Genomic DNA, 24929 nt, shown 5'->3' with positions numbered 1-24929 from the left:
TTGACCAAGGTTTGAATTGATGATTGGAATTTAATAAGAAGCAAATTTCAAAATGTGTCCATGAGTTGAATTCTTGTAAGAGAGCGATATACATTGTACAATATATATTAAAGAAATAGTTATAAACATTATTTTTTTATTTTACAGTTAAAATAAGTAAGTCCGCAGTCACCTACAAACTAAAAGGCTGTTTGTTTATTTCACGATTTTTTTGTATCAATTCATAGTAACAGTCTGTTGATATGCAAACATTGATTCATTTTTATCAAATACATTTTAAAAGCTGTCATTGTGTTAACACTTGAAGTGGGCTACGGCCATGTTTAGCAGTCACCAATCAATCAATTATTTAATTTGTGCAAGGGAAGTTACTCATGGAATTTTTTACAGTACTGAATGAGTGATCAAGAATATACAGAAGTTGATGCATTTAGCATGCAGAATAAATATAAATCATGAGATAAACATTCTGTTGCTGATTTTTCTTGATCCCCAAAAATGAAATCATATTACTACACACCTCAAAAGGGTAAATGATAATATTTGCATCATTAAGAAAGCTAAAAAACTGTGTTTATAATATTATCATATCTCGATTTCCTCAACACACCCACTCTTGGGTGAAGTACAGGTGTATAATGATCGTGATGTCTATGTACATATGAAGTCAGCATTAAAAAATAGGCCGTTTAATCATGTACTGAAATAGTTATCATTCGAAGATGGCAATGATTGTAGAGTGTCAATGCAATTGTGTTCATCGATTGACTAGGACATAATTGAAGAGCATGCACACCTGTCTGAACTCTCTATGTTTTACCTATATATCAAGATATTAACTATGATCGAAAAGGTTTAATCACCATTTTGAAGTCAGAAAGAAAAGTTGCACACAGTAATTGGGTAAATTCAGTTATTGTCTAGAAAAGTTACCATTTAAGTATCTGTATTTTAATTGCAGCTTATAATTTGCATCTTTGCTAGCCAAGGGTTAGGATCTGCTCCCGCTCTCTTCACCCTTGGCGATGGATCGTAACCCTAGGCTAGCGAAGATGATAATTTGAAATCATTTTCTTAATTGCGATGACCTTGAATATATAATAGAGGCAATTCAGTGTGTAAATTACCCAGGTGACAATTGCCCTGGAAGTGATAACTGTTTAGATGAGGTGACATCAAGCTTGGTACTTTTGCCATCACTGGGCATCCATCTTCCTACATCGTCTTCCATCGTCCTCCCCTTCCATCTACTTTAAACTATTTCAAACATCTTCTCCTCTGAAGCTACTGAACCAGTCAAAGATTATAGCAAATAATTACAGATAAGTGATTCAGGCTCTTCAGAGCCTCTTGTTTCTTTCTCTCACCCAAAAGCAGCTGGTGTGTAGTACACTGTGTACATGGATCTCATTGTTATCGAGGCTATTGCTGAATCTTCTTTGCTAATTACACATACTGTGGATTCATTTATTTTTGTGGGTATCAATTTTCGTGGATTGGTGAAAACTTGCATTTTCGTGGATATTTGATTCTGTGGTTTTGTCAGAGTCTGCATACAATCCTATAGAAAAATTGCAGTTCGTGGGACATTTGAATTCGTGGTTGACCAGTACCCACGAAATCCACGAAAATTGGTATCCAACGAATAATAATGAATCCACAGTAAATGAATACCTTTTGTTGTTTTGAAAAAAAATTCCTTATTAATATGTTCATGAAATGAATCTGGTTGAGTGCTGGTTATATCAAGGAGTATATTCTAAAAAAATAATCTTATTCAGTTTAATGCTATGAATATTAAAAAAAAATCTGTTATATGACACTTGTACAATGGCTCAAATTTTATTTTTATTTTTGGGAATATAAAATAAAACCTTGTGAAGGAAACGAAAAAATTGCATTGTTTTTTAAATATCACAATTGCAATGCACCTCTCAAGCTGACACTAACTTCATAGTAATAACATTGATCTAATCCAATGGATAATTAATGCGGTGACTGAAAAAACGAAAAAACATACATTAATCGTATTCTGTAGTTGCTTAATGGCAATCCATACTTTAAAACAAGAACACTTTACAAATGAAATCAATGTTAATGAATGGGTTTAACCAATTTCAGTTGTTCAATTTGCAACAATTTATTTTTCATTCAATTTTCTAACTTTTTTGAAATGTTTAAATTTGCAAAGATTCAAATTAATAAGTCCCAAATAAAAAAACATTATTTTTTTATTCTCAAAGTTCAAGTTAATAAATTGCTCTCAAAAGATAGTGGTGTAACTGTAATTTTCAGGTCCCTTAGTTTGACCTTTCAATCATTCATAAAAAGTAGCAAATGAAAAAGAGGGAAATAATAAGATTCATGAAACAAAATATTTGGCGGAAAAATAATGACAGCTGAAAAGTTTTGATTAATTAACTTTTGTCATAGATCTGCTGTAATCATAGAATTGATTGAAGTTTGCTGTTATGCAATTTTTGAAATCATTTTGATTAAGGAATATATCTCATTCATAGCTCTGATTCCATGCCCAGATTTGACTATACTTTAGGTCCTCTTTGCTTGTATCAGCTTTTCAACACATGCTGTTCCTTTATATAGGGGTAGTTAGAAGATCTTTCCATGGATAGAAAACAAGTGCCTGTGTCTACAACAATTTTGTACGGTTTTGATTTTGCCCTCCAGAATTACTGACTAGACATCAATTGTCGAAATGTGATCCTCTTTGCTAGTATCAGTTCTTCATCTGCAAGCTGTCCTTATATATAGGCATAGTAGATCTTGCCATTGATAGAAGACATTAGTGCCTGTGTCTACAACGATTTTGTTAGGTTTTGATTTTGACCTCCAGAATCACTGACTAGACGTCACTTGTGAATCTGGTGCTGTAAAACTGGTACTATGAACCTTACTACAGATCATTCTATCTGTCATTTGGCATTTTATCACATAAAATTCAATGCAATCAATTTATTGTCATCATTTTCAGATCTCATAATCATTCCTTCAAACGGCATTGTGATTAAGTTTTATATTTTCGTTGATAATTTTATTTCTTTTTATTTCTACGGGGCAGGATGTAGAATAGACAACAATCTCTGAAGAAAAATAATTTATCGCAGAAAAAGGTCTTTTTATTGTGGTTCTTCAGGGTTTAGATAAAACTGTGTAAATGATTTTTATCATTTTTATCATTTTAGAGCAATACATTTTGTAGTTTTGCTATTGATTTTAATTACCAAAAACTGTGAAAATATGAAAGTCAATCAGAATAAGGATTTATTATTTTAAGGCGAAATTGTGTTAATAGTATAGTTATGGATTTTAATTAACAAGAGCTGTCAAAAAATGAAAGTTAATCAGAATAGAATTGACATAACTGTCAAATATATGAGAATTAATGCAAACTGTAGGTAACTATCTAATTAAAGCTATTTGATTAAAGCTGGAGTTATTTATTAAGTCTAACTGTATCTAACAGTCTTATTAAAGCTATTTGATTGGCTCTGTAGCTATCTATTCAGTTGAATGGCTTACAAATATCTATATATTAATGTAGGGTACACCTGCATACATGAACTAATCAATCTTAAAAAAATGCTTACTCTTGTAGGAATACCATTTGAAATTCCTACAGGAAAATTGGGTATACTCCAGCTGGATTGTAGCAGGAATCTGCCTGGAAAAAAGAATTCCTAACAGAATTCCTGAATATTTTTTAATTGTTTTAAAGGAGTTCTTAGAGAGTGTATTATGCATTAAGATTTCTCTTTTTAGCTCACCTGGCCCAAAGGGCCAAGTGAGCTTTTCCCATCACTTGGCGTCCGGCGTCGGTCGTCGTCCTCTGTCGTCGTTAGCTTTTAGAAAAATCTTCTCCTCTGAAACTACTGGGCCAAATTAAACCAAACTTGGCCACAATCATCATTGGGGTATCTAGTTTAAAAAATGTGTGGCGTGACCCGGTCAACCATCCAAGATGGCTGCCACGGCTAAAAATAGAACATAGGGGTAAAATGCAGTTTTTGGCTTATAACTCAAAAACCAAAGCATTTAGAGCAAATATGACATAAGTTAAATTGTTAATAAGGTCAAGATCTATCTGCCCTGTAATTTTCAGACGAATCGAATAACCCGTTGTTGGTTTGCTGCCCCTGAATTTGTAATTTTAAGGAAATTTTGATGTTTTTGGTTATTATCTTGAATATTATTATAGATAGAGATAAACTGTAAACAGCAATAATGTTCAGCAAAGTAAGATTTACAAATAAGTCAACATGTTCAAAATGGTCAGTTGACCCCTTCAGGAGTTATTGCCCTTTATAGTCAATTTTTATCTATTTTTCATAAATCTCATTTATCTTTAACAAAAATCTTCTCCTCTGAAACTACTGGGCCAAATTAATCCGAACTTGGCCACAATCATCATTGGGGTATCTAGTTTTAAAAATGTGTGGCGTGACCTGGTCAACCAACCAAGATGGCCAACACGGCTAAAAATTGAACATAGGGGTAAAATGCAGTTTTTGGCTTATAACTCAAAAACCAAAGCATAAAGAGCAAATTTGACGGAGTAAGATTGTTTATCAGGTCAACATCTATCTGCCCTGAAATTTTCAGATGAATCACACAACCTGTTGTAGGGTTGCTGTCCCTAAATCGGTAATTTAAGGGAAATTTTTCTTATTTTGGTTATTATCTTGAATATTATTATGGATAGATTTAAACTGTAAACAGTAATAATGTTCAGCAAAGTAAGATTTACAAATAAGTCAAATGCCCGAAATGGTCAATTGACCCCCTAAGGAGTTATTGTCCTTTATAGTCAATTTTTAACAATTTTCATAAAATTTGTGAATTTTTATTAACATTTTCCACTGAAACTACTGGGCCAAGTTCATTATAGATAGAGATAATTGTAAGCAGCAAGACTGTTTAGTAAAGTAAGATGTACAAACACATCACCATCACCAAAACACAATTTTGTCATAAATCCATCTGCTTCCTTTGTTTAATATTCACATAGACCAAGGTGAGCGACACAGGCTCTTTAGAGCCTCTAGTTATTAAATCATTCAATCAATCATAATGCTAAAACTGCTAAACTTAAGCAGCACCTGAAAATTAAATAAAAGTCTGCAATGCTGTGGTATCTAACACGAATTTGAAATGATGTCTGATATTTGAAATGGTATGAAGTGAGTAGTTAGTTATGCTCCGTTGAAATTTTATTTTTGAATTACTAATTTTATGCTTTTTCAGTGTTCAAGTTTAATTTTGACAAATTTACCCAATCCAGGCATGGTTTAAGATGGGGCACATCCCAATGCAAAGACCCCCATCTCCCCACCTTTAAAAGAGCAAAAAGTCAATATAATGTATAGGTAAAAGTAAAGCCAATTTTGTGTCAAAATAAGGTAAGGAACACCCCCATATAATTGAATACAATCCTGGATCATAGTCTGCAATCTTTATTTTTTTTTATATAACTTTCATGACCTGAATGACCAGTGAGAACAGAAAGGACAAGGTACAATAAGGCCCATTTCCACCCCACCCCCCTATTTTCTCATTTTTCAAATTTTGTTTTGGAAAGCTACTTATCACCTTAAACTATTCCCTTGGGTTTGAAGTTTATTTAAATGAACTTCAAAACCATTAATTTCAGAAAATAGGTGAGATTCGGGGGTTAAAAGGGCATATAAAACCCCAAAAGAAGGAAAAACTACAATTTTTAGCCAATGTTTCTTAAAATTTATAAGCAAGTGCCTATCTGACCTGGAGAAAATTAAGGTGATTTAGTCTGCAAAAACAGTTCTCATGACATAAGAATAAAAAAATTCCAGGGTTATTTAGGCGCACTTAAAAACTAAAAAAATATTGTAAGGAACACCTGTAAAGTGAATAATATTTACAATATTTGAATAATAACAGAGGGTTTACCCCCCCTCACCTCACCAAGTTGTTAAAATTAGAGGTTTTGAAGTTCATCTATGCAAACTTCAAACCTCAGGGAAATATCTTTACATAATAAGTAGATTTCCAAGGCAGAATTTGAAAATTAAGAAAATAGGGGGGGTAAATCAGACCTTATTGTACCTTGTCCTTTCCAAGTATATTTCTTTATAGGAATTAGCTTTTACAGACACAGATTCTGAGATTTATTCCATGTTCTATCTTCTGCCTTGCTCATTATTAAATGTGATATAATACAAATAAATTAATTATTTAAAATTCAAATACTGATGCTTGTAAATAGCACATATCTGTTCTAAAGTTCAATCTTTAATGTTTATGATTAGCAATATGTATGTATAAATGTGATGCCATGTGAGTTATATAGTACAATGTCAAAACCTGAGATATCTGACCTTATTACAAACTAAAAACCAAGGTTTTAGATTTTGAAACAATAAAGACTTATTGCCCTCTCCAGACACAATCTAGATAGGCCTTCTCAAGAAAATAACCATTTTCTGCTGAGATATCTAATTTCCTACATGATAAAACAACCTATATTTGACTAGTGAGGGATAATTTATAAATTCCAAGGCCTCGTAATAGGTTAATCCTTTAATAACGGAGATGTTGTATAATGAAAGTTGACAAGCTTAACATTAATCCGACTTATGATAGATAATCTACTCCAATTTTTAAAATCTTAAATTTCGTATGGTGACGTCAACATTGAACTTCAGTCGTGCTTATTGAAGAATTATATTATTAAATTAGGTTAGATGAAAAAAACAAATTCAAACTTGCAATAAATATGCAAATAAAAGTGGTACTTTTATGTTTTTGCTGAAAATCTTTCATGACAAGTATTGATGAATTTTTTTCTGTCCAAAACTCGAAAGCCCTTCTAGTCTATATGTATTTTGACTCCATAAAATATGGTATACCTAACTTTCAAGATAAAAAAAATTCTGTTTTATTTACAGATCAGTTCCAGTCTTTGAATGGAACTGGTTCCAAAATAATGGCAGCTCAAGGTGCTGGTGCTCTGTCTCGTGGAATCAAAACTAGGTCAGCGTGGAGTGAAACAGATTTTAGACTACATGGAAAATTGCATGTAAGTTGTTACTTAATCTTATAGTTCCAGTAGAAGAGGTTATCATGTTTCATTATTTATTAAACACAGTCGCTACTGAAAGTCCTCTCTGAAAATCTAGCAGCAATACCATATATAGTAAGAAGATTATGAATGAAACTCCATTGTAACACCAATTTTGATTGGATGACACAATATATTTTGAGGGTGTAAAATCCATGGTTTATGTGTCGAACAATCTGCACAATCACAGATGATGTTCAGACTTTGTAATGCTCAAGCGTAAGATTCGGTGGAATTTCAGATTAGGTAATGCAATGCTTAAAAAGTGACTCTTTTTGTAAAGCAATTAGTCTACCTGTAACAACAATATTTTGGGTCACTTTCATAGAATTACAGATGGGTTTATAATTGCAGCATATATTTCAATTTCAGTTTATATGGTAATTTAAAGCTCTTTCATGTCACTAGTACTCTAGTATTAAAACATATTAACATATATTGTACGTAGACTGTTATTTTATGAGATTTATGATGATAATTATTTCTTGAACCACTGTTAACATATTTGTAGTTAATGGAGAGGAAAAGGCTACGTTCACATTCATCTTTATTTTAAAAGTGAGTTGTGTTCATTGGCATGAAATGTTTGTCAGGTGGTTAAAGGGAAAACACAGGGTAAAGGGGAGATCACTCTCAAAAAATGTATTTGCATGAAATTTTGACTTGTGTCTTAGTCACAATTGCAATGTCCACAGTTTGTCCTTTTTTTTACAGCATGCCTTCAATGGTTTAAGGTCTGGCACATGGTATGCTCCTTTTGTGTTATAATTGCATTTTGATGTTATATGTTCAGTTTTAAGTTTCAGAGTTTATGCATTTTTCTGGACTACAATGTTTATAATGTTATGTACAATTATTTTTATACTGTGAAAAAGGTTGTGTTCATGCATTACTAACGTTTTTTGGATACCATGTTTACACACAAGCTTTATATACAGATGTTACATATCTGGCAAGTAGTTGATTTTACCAGGAATTACACCCATATTGCTTAGGCATAGGTTACTCAAATAATTAAGGACCTTTTAAATGAATCTCTCCTATCTAGGAGGGCATTCAGATGGAGGGCCTTAACTCTTAATATGGGTATAATTTTAAAAACATGACTTAAATCTTGGATTTTTATTGGCACTCTGTAAGATGAAAGAGCCAATCAGATGTCTGTTTTAAGTGTTTAATTGCAATAGGGGAATAAAAAGTTGAATATATTTCATTAGTAAGTTTTTAACAAACTGGCAACCATGTTATAATACTTCATAAAAAATGAAGTCATATTTAAAAAAAAAAATCAACTGCTAAAATCATATTGATAACAAAATCACCTGTTGTAATTTGCTCTGTTCTCACTGGTAACAAATCAGAAATATTTAGATTTAGATTATTACATGTCTCTGAACCAAGTAAGCTGAAAAAAATAATCTATAGGTATTAATTACCATGTGATGATAATAATAACATACAATATCTGTTTAATGCTAAAACCAATTAGATTTCATATGAAAGCAGGTTTTATACAAACTGTTGATGGTAAATCTGATCTATTTTCATGCTTGTTTCCTTATTAGGCTTATTTTCAGTACCTAAACATGATAAATATGATACATCAATAGCTACTTACATGTATGTAGGTGGATTATTTATAATTTGATGGGTTTCCATTGGAGGATCCAGGGTTGCGTGGATGGCATACACACCTTTGATTGTCCTAAAAACTAAAATTTTTGTTTTTTTCAAGATATATATAAATATTTTAAAAAAGAATAAAATTGTCTTAAATGTTTCCTGATTGCTTCGATTGAACTAGTACACATTATTGTTTAGGGATCAGCTCAAGCAGTCTCTTTGACCCATTCCCAGTTTCCAATTTCTCAATTTTAAGTGAACCCAAACAATCATGAATATGTATCACTATACTAGGTAGAAAGGGGTGATTTGAAAAGCATTTTCCAATCTGAATTTGCTGGTATTGGCAGTTTTCCTGCAAATTGTTGGGTGTGTGATTTGTAATTAAGATAAAAGAAACAAGCAAAGAACATTGTACATACACATGCTACAACTTTTGTCAAGTTAGCTGTCGATGGAGAGTTGTCTCATTGGCACTCACACCACATCTTCCTATATCTATAACTTTTGTCAAGTTAGCTGACTTGTACAGTAACATGTTTATTTTTGTGTTGAGTTATTGTCTGAGTGACCAAAACATCTTCCTTCAATCAATGAACTCGCTCCAAAGTGTTATTGTTATTTATTGAATTGATATTTTGCCTGTTTTTGTGTGAAAAATTAGAGTATGCATATGGTACAACAGTTTGTTAACCTTTCAATGTGTAAATCAGTGAACAGCATACCAAACTCACAAACAAAAACACAAGAAATGTAGTTCATATACCTGGAACATGATTAAAAGAAACCAAATGAATAAAATTGAGAAAGGAAATGGTGAATATGTCAAAGCGACAACCACCCGACCATAGAGCAAACAACATTGCATGCATTAAGGTTCATTCTGGAATAACCTTTAGATACTTTAAGAGACCACAAAATATATGTGATACAAAAATTTAATAAAAGGGTCCAAAAACAGAGTGAGAGACCAAACCTCCTCTAGGTAACTTTCCCTAAGGGAGTTACAACATTATAGTTGTAGTATAATTAAATAATTTTGGATTGAAATACTACAAAAAGCATGCCAGTAAGATATCACTGGCTACAAGTAACTGATATATATATAGATTATTGTTGTTCATATCAATGAGATTGATTTTCTCGCTTGAGCCGTTACTGCAAAAATGAGAAAAGCAAATGAGTTGATATGACCAATGATAGATATAGGAAGATGTGGTGTGAGTGCCAATGAGACAACTCTCCATCCAAATAACAATTTAAAAATTAAACCATTATAGGTTAAAGTACGGCCTTCAACACGGAGCTTGGATAAACTGTTTATCGATATTTTGCCTATGATGACATTGTTAATTACATTGGCGAAGGCACGTGCACCCTTAGTTTGCATATTACTCTGCTGCGCTTAGATTGGAAAATAATCAGTTAGTAAGATCAAAGGAAAATTTCATAAAATAGTGATAAATTTATTTATCTGCTAGGAATGACCAGTACCAACTCAGTGTTACCTAAGTAAAGTATTTTTTTATATAGACGAAGGTTTTCTTTTCTAAGAAACTAATTTGCATGCTAAAAAACATTTCTCAGCATTTTCCCTGTCGGAAATTTCAACAGGCTTAACATCAAAGTAGACTTAATGTTTGATTTTCTTTTCCATCTTACTTTTGCAAGGTTTCGTTAGATTTGCATAATTCACAGTACCATCCAATTCTAAATTGTAGAAAAAATAAAGCTCGATGAAGTCTGATTAATGAATTTGCACAGCATCAGGAAATAAACCTAAAAAAAAAGTTTTCTTATGTAAAAATCAATAATGCGATATGTCTTGTCTATAATCCCTCCATCAAGGTAACTAATGATGGCTTCTCATTGTTCATTCTTATATATTGAAATATTATATATCATATTCCCTCATCAACATGATGATTATTATCAAATAAGGTTAAAAAATATGATGTATTAAAAAATGCTGATGTGGCATAAACTAGAACAGTTTTTTATGGATTTTTGAACAAGAGAAACTAAGCCAAGGTTTATACTTTATAAATTTTTGCTTTCTTGTTAGCTTTTGTTTAAAATAACAATGAATGAAAATTTCAAAGTGTAGCGAGTATATAGTTGCAAACAAGTATTATTAAGGCAAAGATGACCAGTAAAAATACAATTTATTCCTTCCTTTTTGAAGATTAAGGATTTTCCATTCTTCTGTGTAATTTTAGTTTGTTACTTTTTGTTTGAAATACCATAACTTTTTAAAGAATGAATTAGCTTTACAAAACATTTTTTTATTTTATCAATTGAAAGAAATATGAAAAAAAAAATTGTGTACGATCTTTATGGTCTTTTTTTTCTTCCTTCATTTGTTTGTTTATAAAAAAGAAGATGTGGTATAATTGCCAATGAGACAACTCTCCTTAAGAGACAAAATGACACCAAAATTAACAGCTATAGGTTACGGCTTTCAGCAATGAGTAAAGCCCATACCACATAGTATGCTATAAAAGGCCCCGAAATCACAAATGTAAAATCATTTAAACAAGAAAAATAACGGCCTAATAAATGTACAGCAAAAAACCACAACCACTGAATTACAGGCTTCTACATGATTTTGGACAGACACAATACATGTACATACAGAATGGGAGGGGGTAATCTTAAATTATTATCAGGGTCATACATAAGACTGGCAGAAATCACCTCACTGTGACCTTCTCTTCAATGTTCCAGCCATTTATATTTTGGGTTTCTGAGTTGTATATCTGGGACTTTTAAGCATTATAAACTGACAAATCATTATCTTATTTGATTCCAATTTTATAGTACAATTACCCTGATCAGATATATATGTTATACATATTTCTAAGGAGTTCAAACTCCTAATGAGTTAGAGGGTGTCACCACAGAAAGATATGTCTACCCACAATAAAAAGAAATTAGAATCATGTGTTTCAAAGGAGTTTAAACTTCTATTGAGCCAGAAGATGCATCAACAGAAAGATGTCAACCCACAATAATATGTATGGTAATAAGAATGATGTTTTATTGTACTATATTGGTAGGCAGGAAGTGTCTTTTGTTTGATGATATTTGAGATTTTAAACATCAGACATTATTATAGTGGGTGTGATCAAAATGTCAAACATTGTTTATGGAATGAAAATAAACAGATTTAATGGTAAATTTGAAAAGGTCTTTCTTAATTATTTTACTTGAACATGAAAATTATCTATAGAGAGCATTTTTCAATAACATAGTTTTGTTGTCGTGTATTAAACACTAAATGTTATTTACTTTTACAACTGGAACCATGAAGTACATGTTTGCCAATTTTCTTGCAATTTAACTTAAGTCAGTTCCGTTGCTTAATCTTAATATTTTATGTGGTAAAAATCATCAGGTAACTTAGGATGACATTAGCGCAGATTGCATGTGGTCTACACAAGCAATTTAAGGTTTTCAGCAATTATACAAGCTTAAGCAAGCATATTGACTGCAAGATTTGATGTTCATACTTTGTTGGTGAAGTAGAATGTGTCTCCATATATAAAAAAGAAGATGTGGTATGATTGCCAATGAGACAACTATCCACAAAAGACCAAAATGACACAAAAATGCTTGTTTGTGTATACCCATATATTTTACAATTATGGGTTTGACTGTAGGTGACATTTTAGGGCCCTTTGTAGAGCCCTGTCCAGTGTAAACAAAGGTGCCAAGTTGGAGGCCGTACTTCAACCTATAATTGTTCACTTTTTATACACTGTGACTTGGATAGTGAGTTATCTCATTGGCACTGATACCACACCTACCTATTTATTTAAAATCTAGAACTTTCCATCCAGAGAAAAGAGTTTTGTAACTTATGATAAAGAGAAGGAGAATTTGTTTCTTTTGTATGATTTCCAAGGTTTTACCAAATGCATGTTTATACTTGGTAGTTAAAATTCATTTGAAAATGTCTGAAAGCATGATTTAATTTTGAATATGCATTTTGTTCATCCTTCAAAATATTATAGTATAGGTATATAAAAATTTAACCAAATAGAGATTTTTTTCACCTTCAGGGTCGAGGAATTTTTTATCAACCGTCAGAACCAGATATTCAGGTATTTTAGGATTGTGTCATTCCATTATATTTTCCTCTTATGTTTTAATAACATGTTGACTTTTTTATTTAGATATTATATTTGTGTTCCTTTATTACCATAGCATAAAACTGAATAATTTATATGTAACAAGTTAATTTTATTTTTGAGTCATATTTAATTGTTTATTATTTAGATATTTTATTTTTGTTCCTCTATTACCATAGCACAACACTGATTTTTTTTTTATAAATAACACCTTATTTCTAGTTTTGGGAAAAAACCATACTAATCTATATGTTTTTTCAACTGATCTATATTGTTACGACTAGTCTGATTTCAATAAGGCAATGCCTCAATTTGTCCTCAAATATGTTTTGAAATTAAAGCAAAAAAAACTTTAACTATAAGAAAAGTACCCAGAAAATCATAAAAAACTGTGCATTAATTTTTCAATGAAATCTCTTGAAAAATCTCAAATTTAATTTTAACTAATTTCAAGAATTAAGTTTACAATATTGTATTATTCATGATGAAATAAGAACTGTTTGCCTTTATATTCAAATTCACTGCTCTTGTTATTATACCATAGCTCTTATAACAATCAAGATAAAAGTGACCAGTTGATTGAAAATGAAGATCTAGTATAATAGTGTTCATCCCAATGACATATAATTTCCTCTATTTATTTTGTAAATGAAAAGGATTTTTTTTATAATTATTTGTGATACAGTATTTTGTGTGTTTAGAAATGTTTGTTTAGGGGCCAACTGAAGGACACCTCTGGATGCGGGAGTTTCCCACGTCTTTGAAAACCCATTGGTGGCCTTTGGCTGTTGTCTGCTCATGGTTTGGTTGTTGTCTCTTTGACACATTCCCCATTTCCATTCTCAAATGTATTTCATCTTTTAGTTTATTTGCCTTTAGGGTAGGTTTGTTTTATAGTGCTATATAGTAGTATTTTATTATTTTTTGGTCTCCCCTTGATGAAGGGAGAGAATAGCATATAAACTAGTATTTCATCTTCTTTTATTTTTTGTTATAATACAGACATCTCTGTGCCCTATCCTGACCTGACAGGCATCATTTGGTGTCTGTCATTTGTGGTAAACTTCTTTATGTTCTACGAAAATCATAGGACCATTGCAACCAAAATTTTGCTAGTGTTTCAAGTATAAAGTTTCTATTTTTTGTTGCTGCCAATCAGTTTGAATGGCCACCATGGCTTAAAATAGAACATAAAGGAAAGAATGAAATAAGATAAATATAAAAAAAAATGGGGAATAAGCATAACCTCAAAATATCAAGATATATATACTTACTTTATCACCACAAAAGTTGCAAGCTAGAGTTATTGCCCTTAATTTTTTTAATTTTTTTAACAAGTTTAGCATTCTTGCTGATTATCTTGAAAATCAAAATAGATAAGAGTAGAATGTAAGAAATAAAACTGATCAACATCAATACAAGATCTAATTTTCTGGTAAAAAGTAAAATAATTGAAATATCAAACGCCAAAGAAAATCTAAAATGGAAAAGTCAAAAAGCTAATTCAAAAGCTCAATCCTATCTTTGCAGATTTTGTTGTTGTTGTAAATAGAATCTATTAAAGAATGTTATTTGTTAAATAAGTCTTACTCATGTGATCCATCTTAAATCCTGATTATTAATTTTCAAAATAACATCTGCAATTATCAAAATAGAATTAATAGATCATTTCCAAAAATAAAAATTAGCATGTGAATGGCCTCTGCTGTGAATCTAAGAATAAAGGTTTAGTATAAGACACTTTAAGAAATAACATCTGATCTATTAACAGAAATTTATATTTGAGTTGCCTTTTGATGAATTCATCTCTAAATAAGTATCAAAATAGAAAGATTGAAGAACTATAAGCAGTATTGATCGAACATTAGAGGCAATATCCCCAAATATATATAGAGTTTAAGAGTCCACTTCTGCTCATGATTTTAGATCTATTTGTGTCTGGATGGGGCTTTCAGAATATAAAATGATAAAAGAAAAAAAGAAAAACAAAGATGGCATAAACGATGGCAAAATGAAAACAGGCAGCAACCAAAATAGTACAAAAAAAACAGGAACCCAATCACAAGAAATTAATAATTTTGAATGTAGGAAGAATATGTAAATAACAAAATTAGCTATCAATATGGCAAACCTTCAATTAACTCCTTGTAGGAGTTATTGCCCCTGGATGCATTTTTTATTTAACAAACTTTAAAGTTTCCTGTCATTTTTCTTGGAATCTATAACTAAAAAAGCAATTAATCAGCAATATAAGAGAGGCTATAAAAGGATATCAAATGGACTTTCAAACTCATTTCAAAAATTAACTGACAAAGCCAGGGCAAATTAGATGTAGATCAAAAGACAAACAAGAGTATAGACAAAACACAACATAGAAAACTAAAGACTGAGCCACATGGACCCTATAATGACTGAGATACAAAATAAAGCCAAATTAGCTGAAACCAGACAAACAGACAAATATAAGTACACAACATAAAAAACTAAGACTAAGCAACATGAACACTACAATAACTTATATATACAAAAAAGACAATATGACTGAAACCATTAAATTGACTTCTTTTAGGGCTAATTCTTCTTTAATGATGTTTTTGGCAAATTTTTATGTTTTTGTCTACAGTATAATATAGATTTTATTATATCAAGAAACCGAGATTGTACAAAACAAAGAATTACCACCCAGGCAAGAAATACGATACAAATAAATGAGATGACCAAAAACACTCAATTGACTATTTGTTGGAGTTATTCCCCTTTAGAAACTATAAACAGAAAAAAATTATCAACAAGCAAATTTTGATCTAGCGCAGCAAACCATATTATTTGTCATTATTACTGTGAAAGCCAGTAAGTGGAGGGTAACTTGATTTTTTGAAGCATGGTAGATTATAGGGTTATTTATTTAGATTTAGCTTTTTAATTTATTTTTATCCTGTTGTCTCGATTTTTATATAATGTGAGCCCCAGGCACTAAAAGCACTGTTTGGTTGCCTGGGAGTTTGTCAGGTGTATTTAAAAAGATTTATGACTTTATATTCCATACCCTTTCTTTTATCTTACTGCATGTGTGTCGAATGGTTGATTGATCGTTTGGTACTGACATGTCTTTTAACGAAATTAATTTGTGTTAAAACATAACTGTTTTTTTTGCAGTGAAATTCAGTTGAAACAACATGCCTTATTAGTGAGCGTAAAGTTCAGATTGATGAATTTTAAAATGTGTCAACTATCTCTTTCCCTCCATTGATTATTACAGAGTTTTCTCCCCTTACTAATTGAACTTAATTCATAAACCTGTAATTAATTAAATCTGTAGTGTATCACTGAAAGGCAGACTACATTGATTGTTAAGAAATCTATTAATATTAGCTATTTGTGATGTATTTTTTCTTTAGTTGACCTCACTGTGAACTCGGAAAGGACTTTTTTTATTAGTTCATCTTTTATAACTGAACCAAATATAACCTAACTGAATGACAGCAGAAACAATTCATTTCTTCATTTTCTTACAACAATTGACTTGTAAATTTATAGATCGTAAATTTTATTTTCATTTTATTGCATATTTATAGATATGCTACACTAAACAAAAATTCTGATGTTGAGACTTAGATTGTCAAGGTTGAAATCAGGGGAATCTATTTCATTTTGTATAGTTACTATTAGATATATCAAACTGTTTCAAATCAGTTTTAAAAGATAAATGGGATTTTTTTTTTTAAATAATTTGATTAAATTTAATAGATTTGGATAACAAGTTGCAAAACAATCAGTTAAAATATTAGAATTATTTCTGTTGTAAAGTTATGCAACCTTGATAAGGTGAAACATTTTACAAATATTGCTATCTGAACATTGCATTATTTTGAACATATATGTGTTTAAGAAAAATTAAAATCCTATCGTTTCTATTTTCCATGCTAAATTATGATTGCATTTGAAAATCTCATTTAGGTTATAGTATCCTTAAAGTTCAATATCTAATAATGAATGTAATGAATGAACTACGGAAGCCATTACCTGCATTAAAGATTGCAATAAAGGCAGGTTTTATAGTGTTATGTAGAATAGTAAGGAGCATTTTATTGTGTTATACAAAGGAGCAAAGAGCACTAGATATATGTATAACATAAGTTCTATTGATCTTAAAAGGTATAAACATTTCTCATGAGTCATGCATTGACATTTTGATTTTAGAAGCTCAGGGACGACCATTTGAATCTAGTAGCAAATGTTTGGATAGATTTAAAGCTGGGCATCATCCTTATGATGAGGGGCCTGATGGGGGATGGTCTCATCAGGATTCACAAGTTTTTTGTCAATCACAATTCACCAGAAAATAAATTTCCATGATCACAGATCACCATAATATAAAATAAAAATCTGTCGAAAAAACGTATCACCATAGCAAAAATGTGCCGATCACAAAGAATGAAAATAACCCAGCAGGCTCCTCTATGATTATTTTGAATAAGAAAATATTCTTAGAAATTGTTTGTTATGTTTTTGTGTCACATTTTGAGTCCACTTTTAATGCCAATTGTCTTGTGTGTGATGAATTGCACAAGGACAAAATATATGTCTAGTAATAAGATAGCATTTACAATAAGTTTGTTTTTTAAAAGACCTTGACGACCCACGAGGGATCTGAGGGTCTTGCATGTGAGGTGATATAGCCTTGAAAGATGTGTTTCTGGAAAGGTAGAAAGAGAAAACAATATTTTGTATGTCATAAGTTGTCTTATAAGGTTCTGGTATTTATGTTGCAATTTAAAAACTACTTAGGTTGATGCCAACTGGTTGATGTTAAGTTATCGTGGATCAGAGGCGGATTTAGGAGGGGCCAGGGGGAAGAAAATGGTTGCTTATATAGGGAATCACTGAAGCGTGACTGGAGCAGGCCCCCTCTTAGGCAGTCAGTGGGCCGCCAGTGTGGGTATCTCCTGCCAAGCTCATAATGCTGTCTTTATGACAGTGATAAGGTCATTGGCTGTAGATGTTAAAACTGTTGATAAAATGTTTTTGGAGGTTTGGGCTTTTTTACGAAGTACATAATTGAGTCTTTGTGTAGACATACTTGTATGCAGCATACTAAATCATCATAAGCCATGCTGTTTGTTATCTTTGGTGAGGTTTAAAACCACATGGTTGACTTGCCACTGCTTGTAGACTTATATCCTTGCGAGTACACCATCACGTCAGTATTCAGTGCTGTGCCTTCAAGAAATATCATTGGTTCTCTCATTGTGTACTTTTACTGTTGATAGAATTGAAATATTCAAAATCAAAATTTACTGTTATAAAAAATTTCAATATTTCAAAACTTATAACTGTTAATAAAAAGTTGCAATATTCAAAATTTACATGTAAATAAAAAGCTTCAATAATTTAAAATTCACTTTTAACAAAAAAAAGCTGCAATAATTTTAAGCATATCAAAAGTCAGATTTATTTGGCAAAACTTGGGATTATTTTTATTATCAATGCTCATCGACTTCATAATTAATTTGGCTTTCCATCTTCACTGTTTCTAGCAAAACTGATGAATTTGACATTTATAGAATAAGCCTGGTAATTAAATGAGTTTTCTGTTTTTTTCACAGTGGATTCTAAAAAGTATCTCTTACCTTATTTGTAGTTAGGAAATTACATTTATGTATAGCTATGTATTTGTAACTTATTTAAAAGTAAGAAGGCGTTCTTCTTAAAATATATCCACCAACACTTGATGTTTGATACTAAATAAAGAGTAGAACAAGTACTGAATTAGACACTATGTTATACAAATGAAGGTAAATATAATGTTTGGACCATAGCAATCTTGGCTCTATGATTTTAATTTCTTTCAGTTTATAGAAATATTTAATTAATTCTAAAATACAGAAATAACTCATATAATGTACATGAGGAATGGGGGTGTTTTTATAACTATCTAAATATAGAATACGGATTATAAAACAGAAGGAAAACAGTGATTGAGAAATATTGATAATCTTTTTATATTATTCTTCCTTCTCATACTCTAAACAAAAAGCCAATTCATAAAAGTTTCATCATATTGAGCTCTTCTCTATTGTGTCCTATCGGTTCTTAAATTACGATGCACTGCCGTACAAAGAAATATCTGACTACCATTTAGGAGATAATTGTGTTTTATCCGATTTGGATACAAACGTGAAACCTGGTGGACAGTGAGAGAAAGGCGTTATAATCTTCTTGTTATAGTATTGTCGCTCATTTCGTTACGAGTGAAATGGATCTGTGACATTAACCAGTTAATGAACTGCTCGGTCAACAGAATTGAGATGTAAGGAATACGATAGAGGAAATTGCAATTAACGATCACTTGTTTGAAGACCGTCCTTATCGTCACCAACTGGGAATATAGCGTTACTATTTTAAAAGAGAATTTGTGTCAATGAAAATTTAAATGCAAAGATTTAATTCATGGTTGATGAAAAAATTCTGCTGCCATTTAATGGTAGGTTTACGCTCTGTTATTTTATTCTATTGATTTGAGATTTTTTTCTCCTTGATTTATTGACATGATAATTTCTCTGTATTTACAGGGTACTCCTAGAGATAATAAAGATGAAGATTCGATACAAGGTAGGTCTTTATTTCTTTTAACACACAACATTTTACTTTTAACAAAACGTTTATAAAATATTTTTTGAAAAGTTGTAGGAATCGTAAAATTTGAACAGCTGTCTTTTAAACATAAAAAGAAGCATTTGTATGTCATGCAGGTCATTAAATCATTTTAAAATAAAAACGTCATTGCTTCCATTTATGGTTGCTTCAGTAAAAACAGGTTTTACTTCAGTTTTAATTAAGCCATAACTATGAAGACGAAAACAACAAAAAGGTATAGATTTTTTCTCTCTGAATACTCCTCTCTCGTATTACCATACGTGACCAGATTTAATTACTTGGGTGTTATTTTATATGGCATATCAATTGGAGAACCACACTTAATGAAATATAACTAAAGATGTAAAAATTACTTTTCAAGTTTAAGCAATGAACAATGGTTGCTAAGACTTGTGCATTAACCTTTTTGAAAAGTTTAAAAGGAGAGAGCAAATGAAATATAGCTAAAGACGTAAAAGTACTTTTCAAGTTTAGGCAATGAATAATGATTGTTAAGATTTATGCATTAAATTTTTTGAAAAGTCTGAAGTAGAGGGCAAACGAAGTAAATTATACAATCTATACTAACTTACTATAACTCCCATAGAAATAACACTTGCTTTTAATTATTGTTATGGTCAAATTTGTCAAAGAGGTTGACAAACTGTAAACTTTTCACTCTCATTCTCATAAAAACAGTGTTTAAGCACATATTTACATTCTGCTCTTTTGTTGGATGGCTGTCTCTTTGACACATTCCCCTTTTTCTTTCTCAATTTTATACTCATTCAAAACACAAGTATATTTTTGACATATTAAGGTTCTGTTGTGCTTCAAATCCCCCATGAGGATTTTGACAAGTCAGGCATGATTCTAGAGTTATTAAGGCTTGTTTTTATTTTGTTACGATATGCCTTAGAAGTAGATGTAGGATAAAGATCAATGACATAGCCATGTGATGCTTTTGTAATTATTTTGTTATCCTTTGAGTGGAACATGAAGTTTTGATCAAGAAAAGCACTCTGATTGGAGTATAATTAAGCGCTATCAGCCTATCCGTGACCTTTAAGATTCATGTTTTTGTCAAAGTTATAAAAAAATTGACTCATATTTATTTATCAAAATAGGATTACAAATAAGATATATAACACTGTTTATTTTGTTTGGTCTTTTATGATGTTAAGTGAAATTTGACTTATCTGCACCGAACAATTTAACAAGATCTTGTTTATACTGAAAATGTGACAATGCTTATTGTTGATGCCAGAAGAATGACCTATAGTTGCTAAAATTAGTGTCCTTTGGTCTCTCGGGTGGATAGTTGTCTAATTGGCTATCATTCCACATCAACATAGTTATATGTCTATTTAAAGTAACCTTTATTGCAACAGTTCATCTATAATGGTCAAGAAATAATAAATGAAATACATAGATACAATGAAGAATATAACAAATAAACAATTTACTTTCACTCACGATACTGAAATGTTAGATTCAATTAACTATAGTTACATAAGTACTGTAATTGTACTTATTTTTGCGGTGTACTTATTTTCACAGTGTACTTATTTTCAGGAATTTGGCGGTTGGCTTACTATCGTGAAAATAAATACACGCAAATCTAAATCAAACCTTTCAACTAAAAGGCAATAATTATAAAATCACAAAAAAAAATACCAGTGAACGTGTTTGAAATACATAATTTGCGAAAATAAGTACCCGCAAAAAAAAAGTACAAGTGCAGTATCAAAATTCTGTCTGACATAAGTCTGACACCCTCAGTTTTAAAAACTGGGGCAAAGCAAACATAACCATGCAAGTATGGGGCAAAGCAAATATATCTTTCCAGAATCCTGATCACCACTACCTTGAAATAGAAAACATAAAAGGAATGAAGAAAGGAGGTACTTAAGCCTGCCTCAATTTTCAGCAAAAACTACAAAAAATAGCTAAAAAAGCAGTATTGCGTAATGAATGTAGATTGACCTTTAGAACTAGCACATAAACACCTGCTCCAGTATATTTTTTGTCATTAGATTGATTCTGTAACTTTATATGATGTGATACTATGATACATGTATTACAACAGAAAACAAGGTGCTAATTTATATCATCAATATCTTGTGAAAACATTTTTTTTCTATGTCTTTTTCATGTTTTATGAGACAAATTCTGACCATTTCGATTATTTGTTAGACGATTTCTTTTCCACGTGTGTGACATCACAGATTAGGACTTATCACAAAGTTTGTACTAAACATGTCATGATTAGTGACCCTATGTGGAGCAAGGATCTGCTTACCCTTTTGGTTCCCAATCTGTAGTTTTCTATGTATGTCATCTTTCATTTAATTTCTTTTTGTTCGCCATGGTGTTATCAGTTTTCTACAACTTAAGGGTTTTGAATGTCACTTTTGTGTTTTCCGCCTCTTAATTTTCTTATTTCAAATTCATTAAGGTTTCATAATATTAAAGTTAGACTATATTCCTTAAGTTTTACTAAAGAAGCAGATTCTATTGCTTTAAATTATTATTTCTGATTTTACAATTTCAATTTTCAATTCTATATCTATAATGTCATTACTTGACTCTTCAAAAGATGAATATCAGGAATTGTAATAGAATCTATATGAATATATATGTTTTCCATTCTCCTGGATTAAGTATGGATTATAATTGTCTTATTTTCTTCAGTTTCATATTATAGCAAATCAAACAATGATTATACACGTACATGTATATTTCAATACATAGACAAAGGTAATTATAGGTAGATGGGTAGACATTTTACATTTTAGTGGTAAGGTTATTTTCTTCCATTTCATGTACATGTAGTAATTCAAAGGATGATTATACATGTTAATTTTGATATATTTAGGAAGATTATGAGAGTTAGGTAGACATTTTAGTGGTAAGGTTATTTTCTTCACTTTCATATAAATGTGGTAATTCAAAGGATGATTATACATGTTAATTTCAATACATTTAGGAAGGTTATTATACATAGATGGGTAGGGTAGACATTTTAGTGGTAAGGCTATTTTCTTCCGTTTTGATGTACATGTAGTAATTCAAACAATGATTATTCATGTTACCTTGGATACATTGACAAAGGTAATTATAGGTTGATGGGTAGACATTTTAGAAAGGATTTGTTTAGCTCACCTGGTTTAAAGGGCTTTTTGAGCTATTGTCAACAATTTGAATGTGTGCTTTATTCAAAATAGCTTGCATTAAATTATCATATTTTTGTAACCTCTCTCTAAGTTACACTATTTTGATTCCAAACTTTCCTTCATATTTTTGTAACCTCTTTCTAAATCGTTGGACTAATTTGATTTTAAATTACCATTAGTAAAGAAATGAAAACTTGGTGTTAAACCAGTTTAAAGCATTGCCAAATAAAAGGACTGTTGAGCAGACAAACAATACAAACTTTTTTTACGAAATTGGGAATTCATAACGTTTATAGTTGATGGAAATCAAATGTAATTTTGATTTATAACATTAAAACAGACTTTTTTTCTTGTATATTTATGAAATTCATTGCTTAGTGCAAACTTATAGTCTATGAAATTCAGTAATATTTACTGATAGTCAGTATACTGTGGATTATTTCATTTTCATGGGTGCCAATTTTGGTGGATTGTAGGAACCTTGCATTTTTGTGGATATGTGATTTCATAGTTTTGCCAAAGTCTGCATACAACTTAATAGGAAATGTGGCATTTGTTGTAAACCAGTACCCACGAAATCCACAAAAAATAGTATCTTTAAAGTACTATGTACTTAAATCACATTTTCAATAAATCTCATTATCTAGAGCATTGTGATGTCACTTAATTTATAAGAAGGATTATCCTAAAAAAATCTAGCAATATGTCATACTGAGACAAACTTATGTTTAAAGACATCAATAATTACAAAAGAAAGTCGGTCAATATCCTTTTGGTCATAATATTCACTTAATTATTAAAATGACATTATAACACCTAAAAATCATACTGTGACAAACTTGTGTTTAAAGACATCAGTAATTACAAAGGAAAATGGGTCAATATCCATTTGGTCATTATTTATTTCACTTTTAAAATGTTAAAACTACGCGATGACATATAAACATTGTACATTTGTTGATTAATTCTTAAAACTGTTAAGATTAATTTGGATTTTACACTGTTTCTATCGGGTAGAGGCTATTTAAAGATTTGTAAGGCATTGAATCGATAATTTCCCACAAGGTGAAGCAGCTGCTTCAGGGGAAAAAATGCAAAACATACCAAAGGGACATTCAAACTTTTAAGTTTTAAACAAACTGACAAATATGCCATTGCAAAAAAATAAAAACAAATAACAGTCCAGAAAATATAACATAGAACTAAAACTGAACATTTCAATCCCAACCAAGAAAGAGGTATGATCTCAGGTGCTCCAGAAGGATAATCAGATCCCGCTGCAGGTTTTATATGAAATCAGCCTGATTATCAATTTTGGCTTTAATATCTTTAATTATTTATAAGAGCTCTTCATGAAACTAAAAATGGCATTTAGTTCAATGTAACCAGATTTTTTTTATTTGCTTATACATATATTTGGAGAAGTCCTAAATTTTCCTTCTTTAATATACTTACAGAAAAAGCTCTGACCTTTTGACAATACAGTTGTATTATAATTTCCAAACTCAGTTGCAATATAAGTTCTTCTTTTTATTCAAATTCAAGAAGCAATTTTTTAATTTTTTTTAGCCTTAAACCCTCTTTTCATTTTCTTAAAGCTATGATCCATAGAACTTTTAATCTCTTAATTTGTAAATGCTTCGCTAAGTTCTTCCATTTTCCTCTCAAACCTTGTTACAAAGCAGATACTTAGCAGTATTGAGTTTTAGCTGTGATGATTCACAGACTTGTTTTGTTGTTTTCGAGTCAACTAATTAAGAATTTAAATTGAATGGGATATTACGCCACAATTCTTCCTGTATATAGGAAGCCATGAAAAATCACATTGAAAAAAACAATGCGAAAAACCTGCAGAAAAAAAATCGGTTTTATCTGGTTAGTGGTTTTGCATAGTGCTATTGGAGATGATGCCAATGACTTTCTATTTCAATTTAAAGGAATTAACTTTAGAGATGTAATCAATAGCAATTGTCAGAAAGTACATATATTGATAGGAAAATTTTACATACTTTATACTTAATCCCGTAATGAATGAGACGTGTGGATGCGATTCTTCTTTCCCCGTCAGTACCGTAATAATCCCATTACAACATACAATGCAGGTGCATTCTCAATCGACAATATCACTTTCAACTTCGTAGAACGCTGATTAAGCTGATTTGATTAGATTCCTTTCTTTTTCTTTGATACCTATTCAATAGCACAGTCTATGATTTTGTATGCCAGCAGAAAAGTTGGTGCATACGT

General features: G+C 30.9%; 1 protein-coding gene across 5 annotated transcripts in view; it reads left to right on the top strand.

Annotated features, from left to right (window-relative positions):
* The window catches only part of LOC134710645 (uncharacterized), an 85184-nt gene that overhangs the window by 24088 nt on the left and 36167 nt on the right, over positions 1-24929 (top strand). For 3 of the 5 annotated variants that reach the window (XM_063571028.1, XM_063571030.1, XM_063571027.1), the window contains 3 exons: positions 6942-7072; positions 12802-12843; positions 19443-19482. In XM_063571028.1, coding sequence (XP_063427098.1) covers positions 6942-7072; positions 12802-12843; positions 19443-19482 — 213 coding nt within the window. The remainder of the gene's footprint in view (positions 1-6941; positions 7073-12801; positions 12844-19442; positions 19483-24929) is intronic. The other 2 variants (XM_063571031.1, XM_063571029.1) reach the window with 1 other exon arrangement.

The sequence above is a fragment of the Mytilus trossulus genome, chromosome 3, assembly GCF_036588685.1.
Source record: "Mytilus trossulus isolate FHL-02 chromosome 3, PNRI_Mtr1.1.1.hap1, whole genome shotgun sequence".
Taxonomy (NCBI): domain Eukaryota; kingdom Metazoa; phylum Mollusca; class Bivalvia; order Mytilida; family Mytilidae; genus Mytilus; species Mytilus trossulus.
This window is presented reverse-complemented; position numbering and strand designations above follow the sequence as displayed.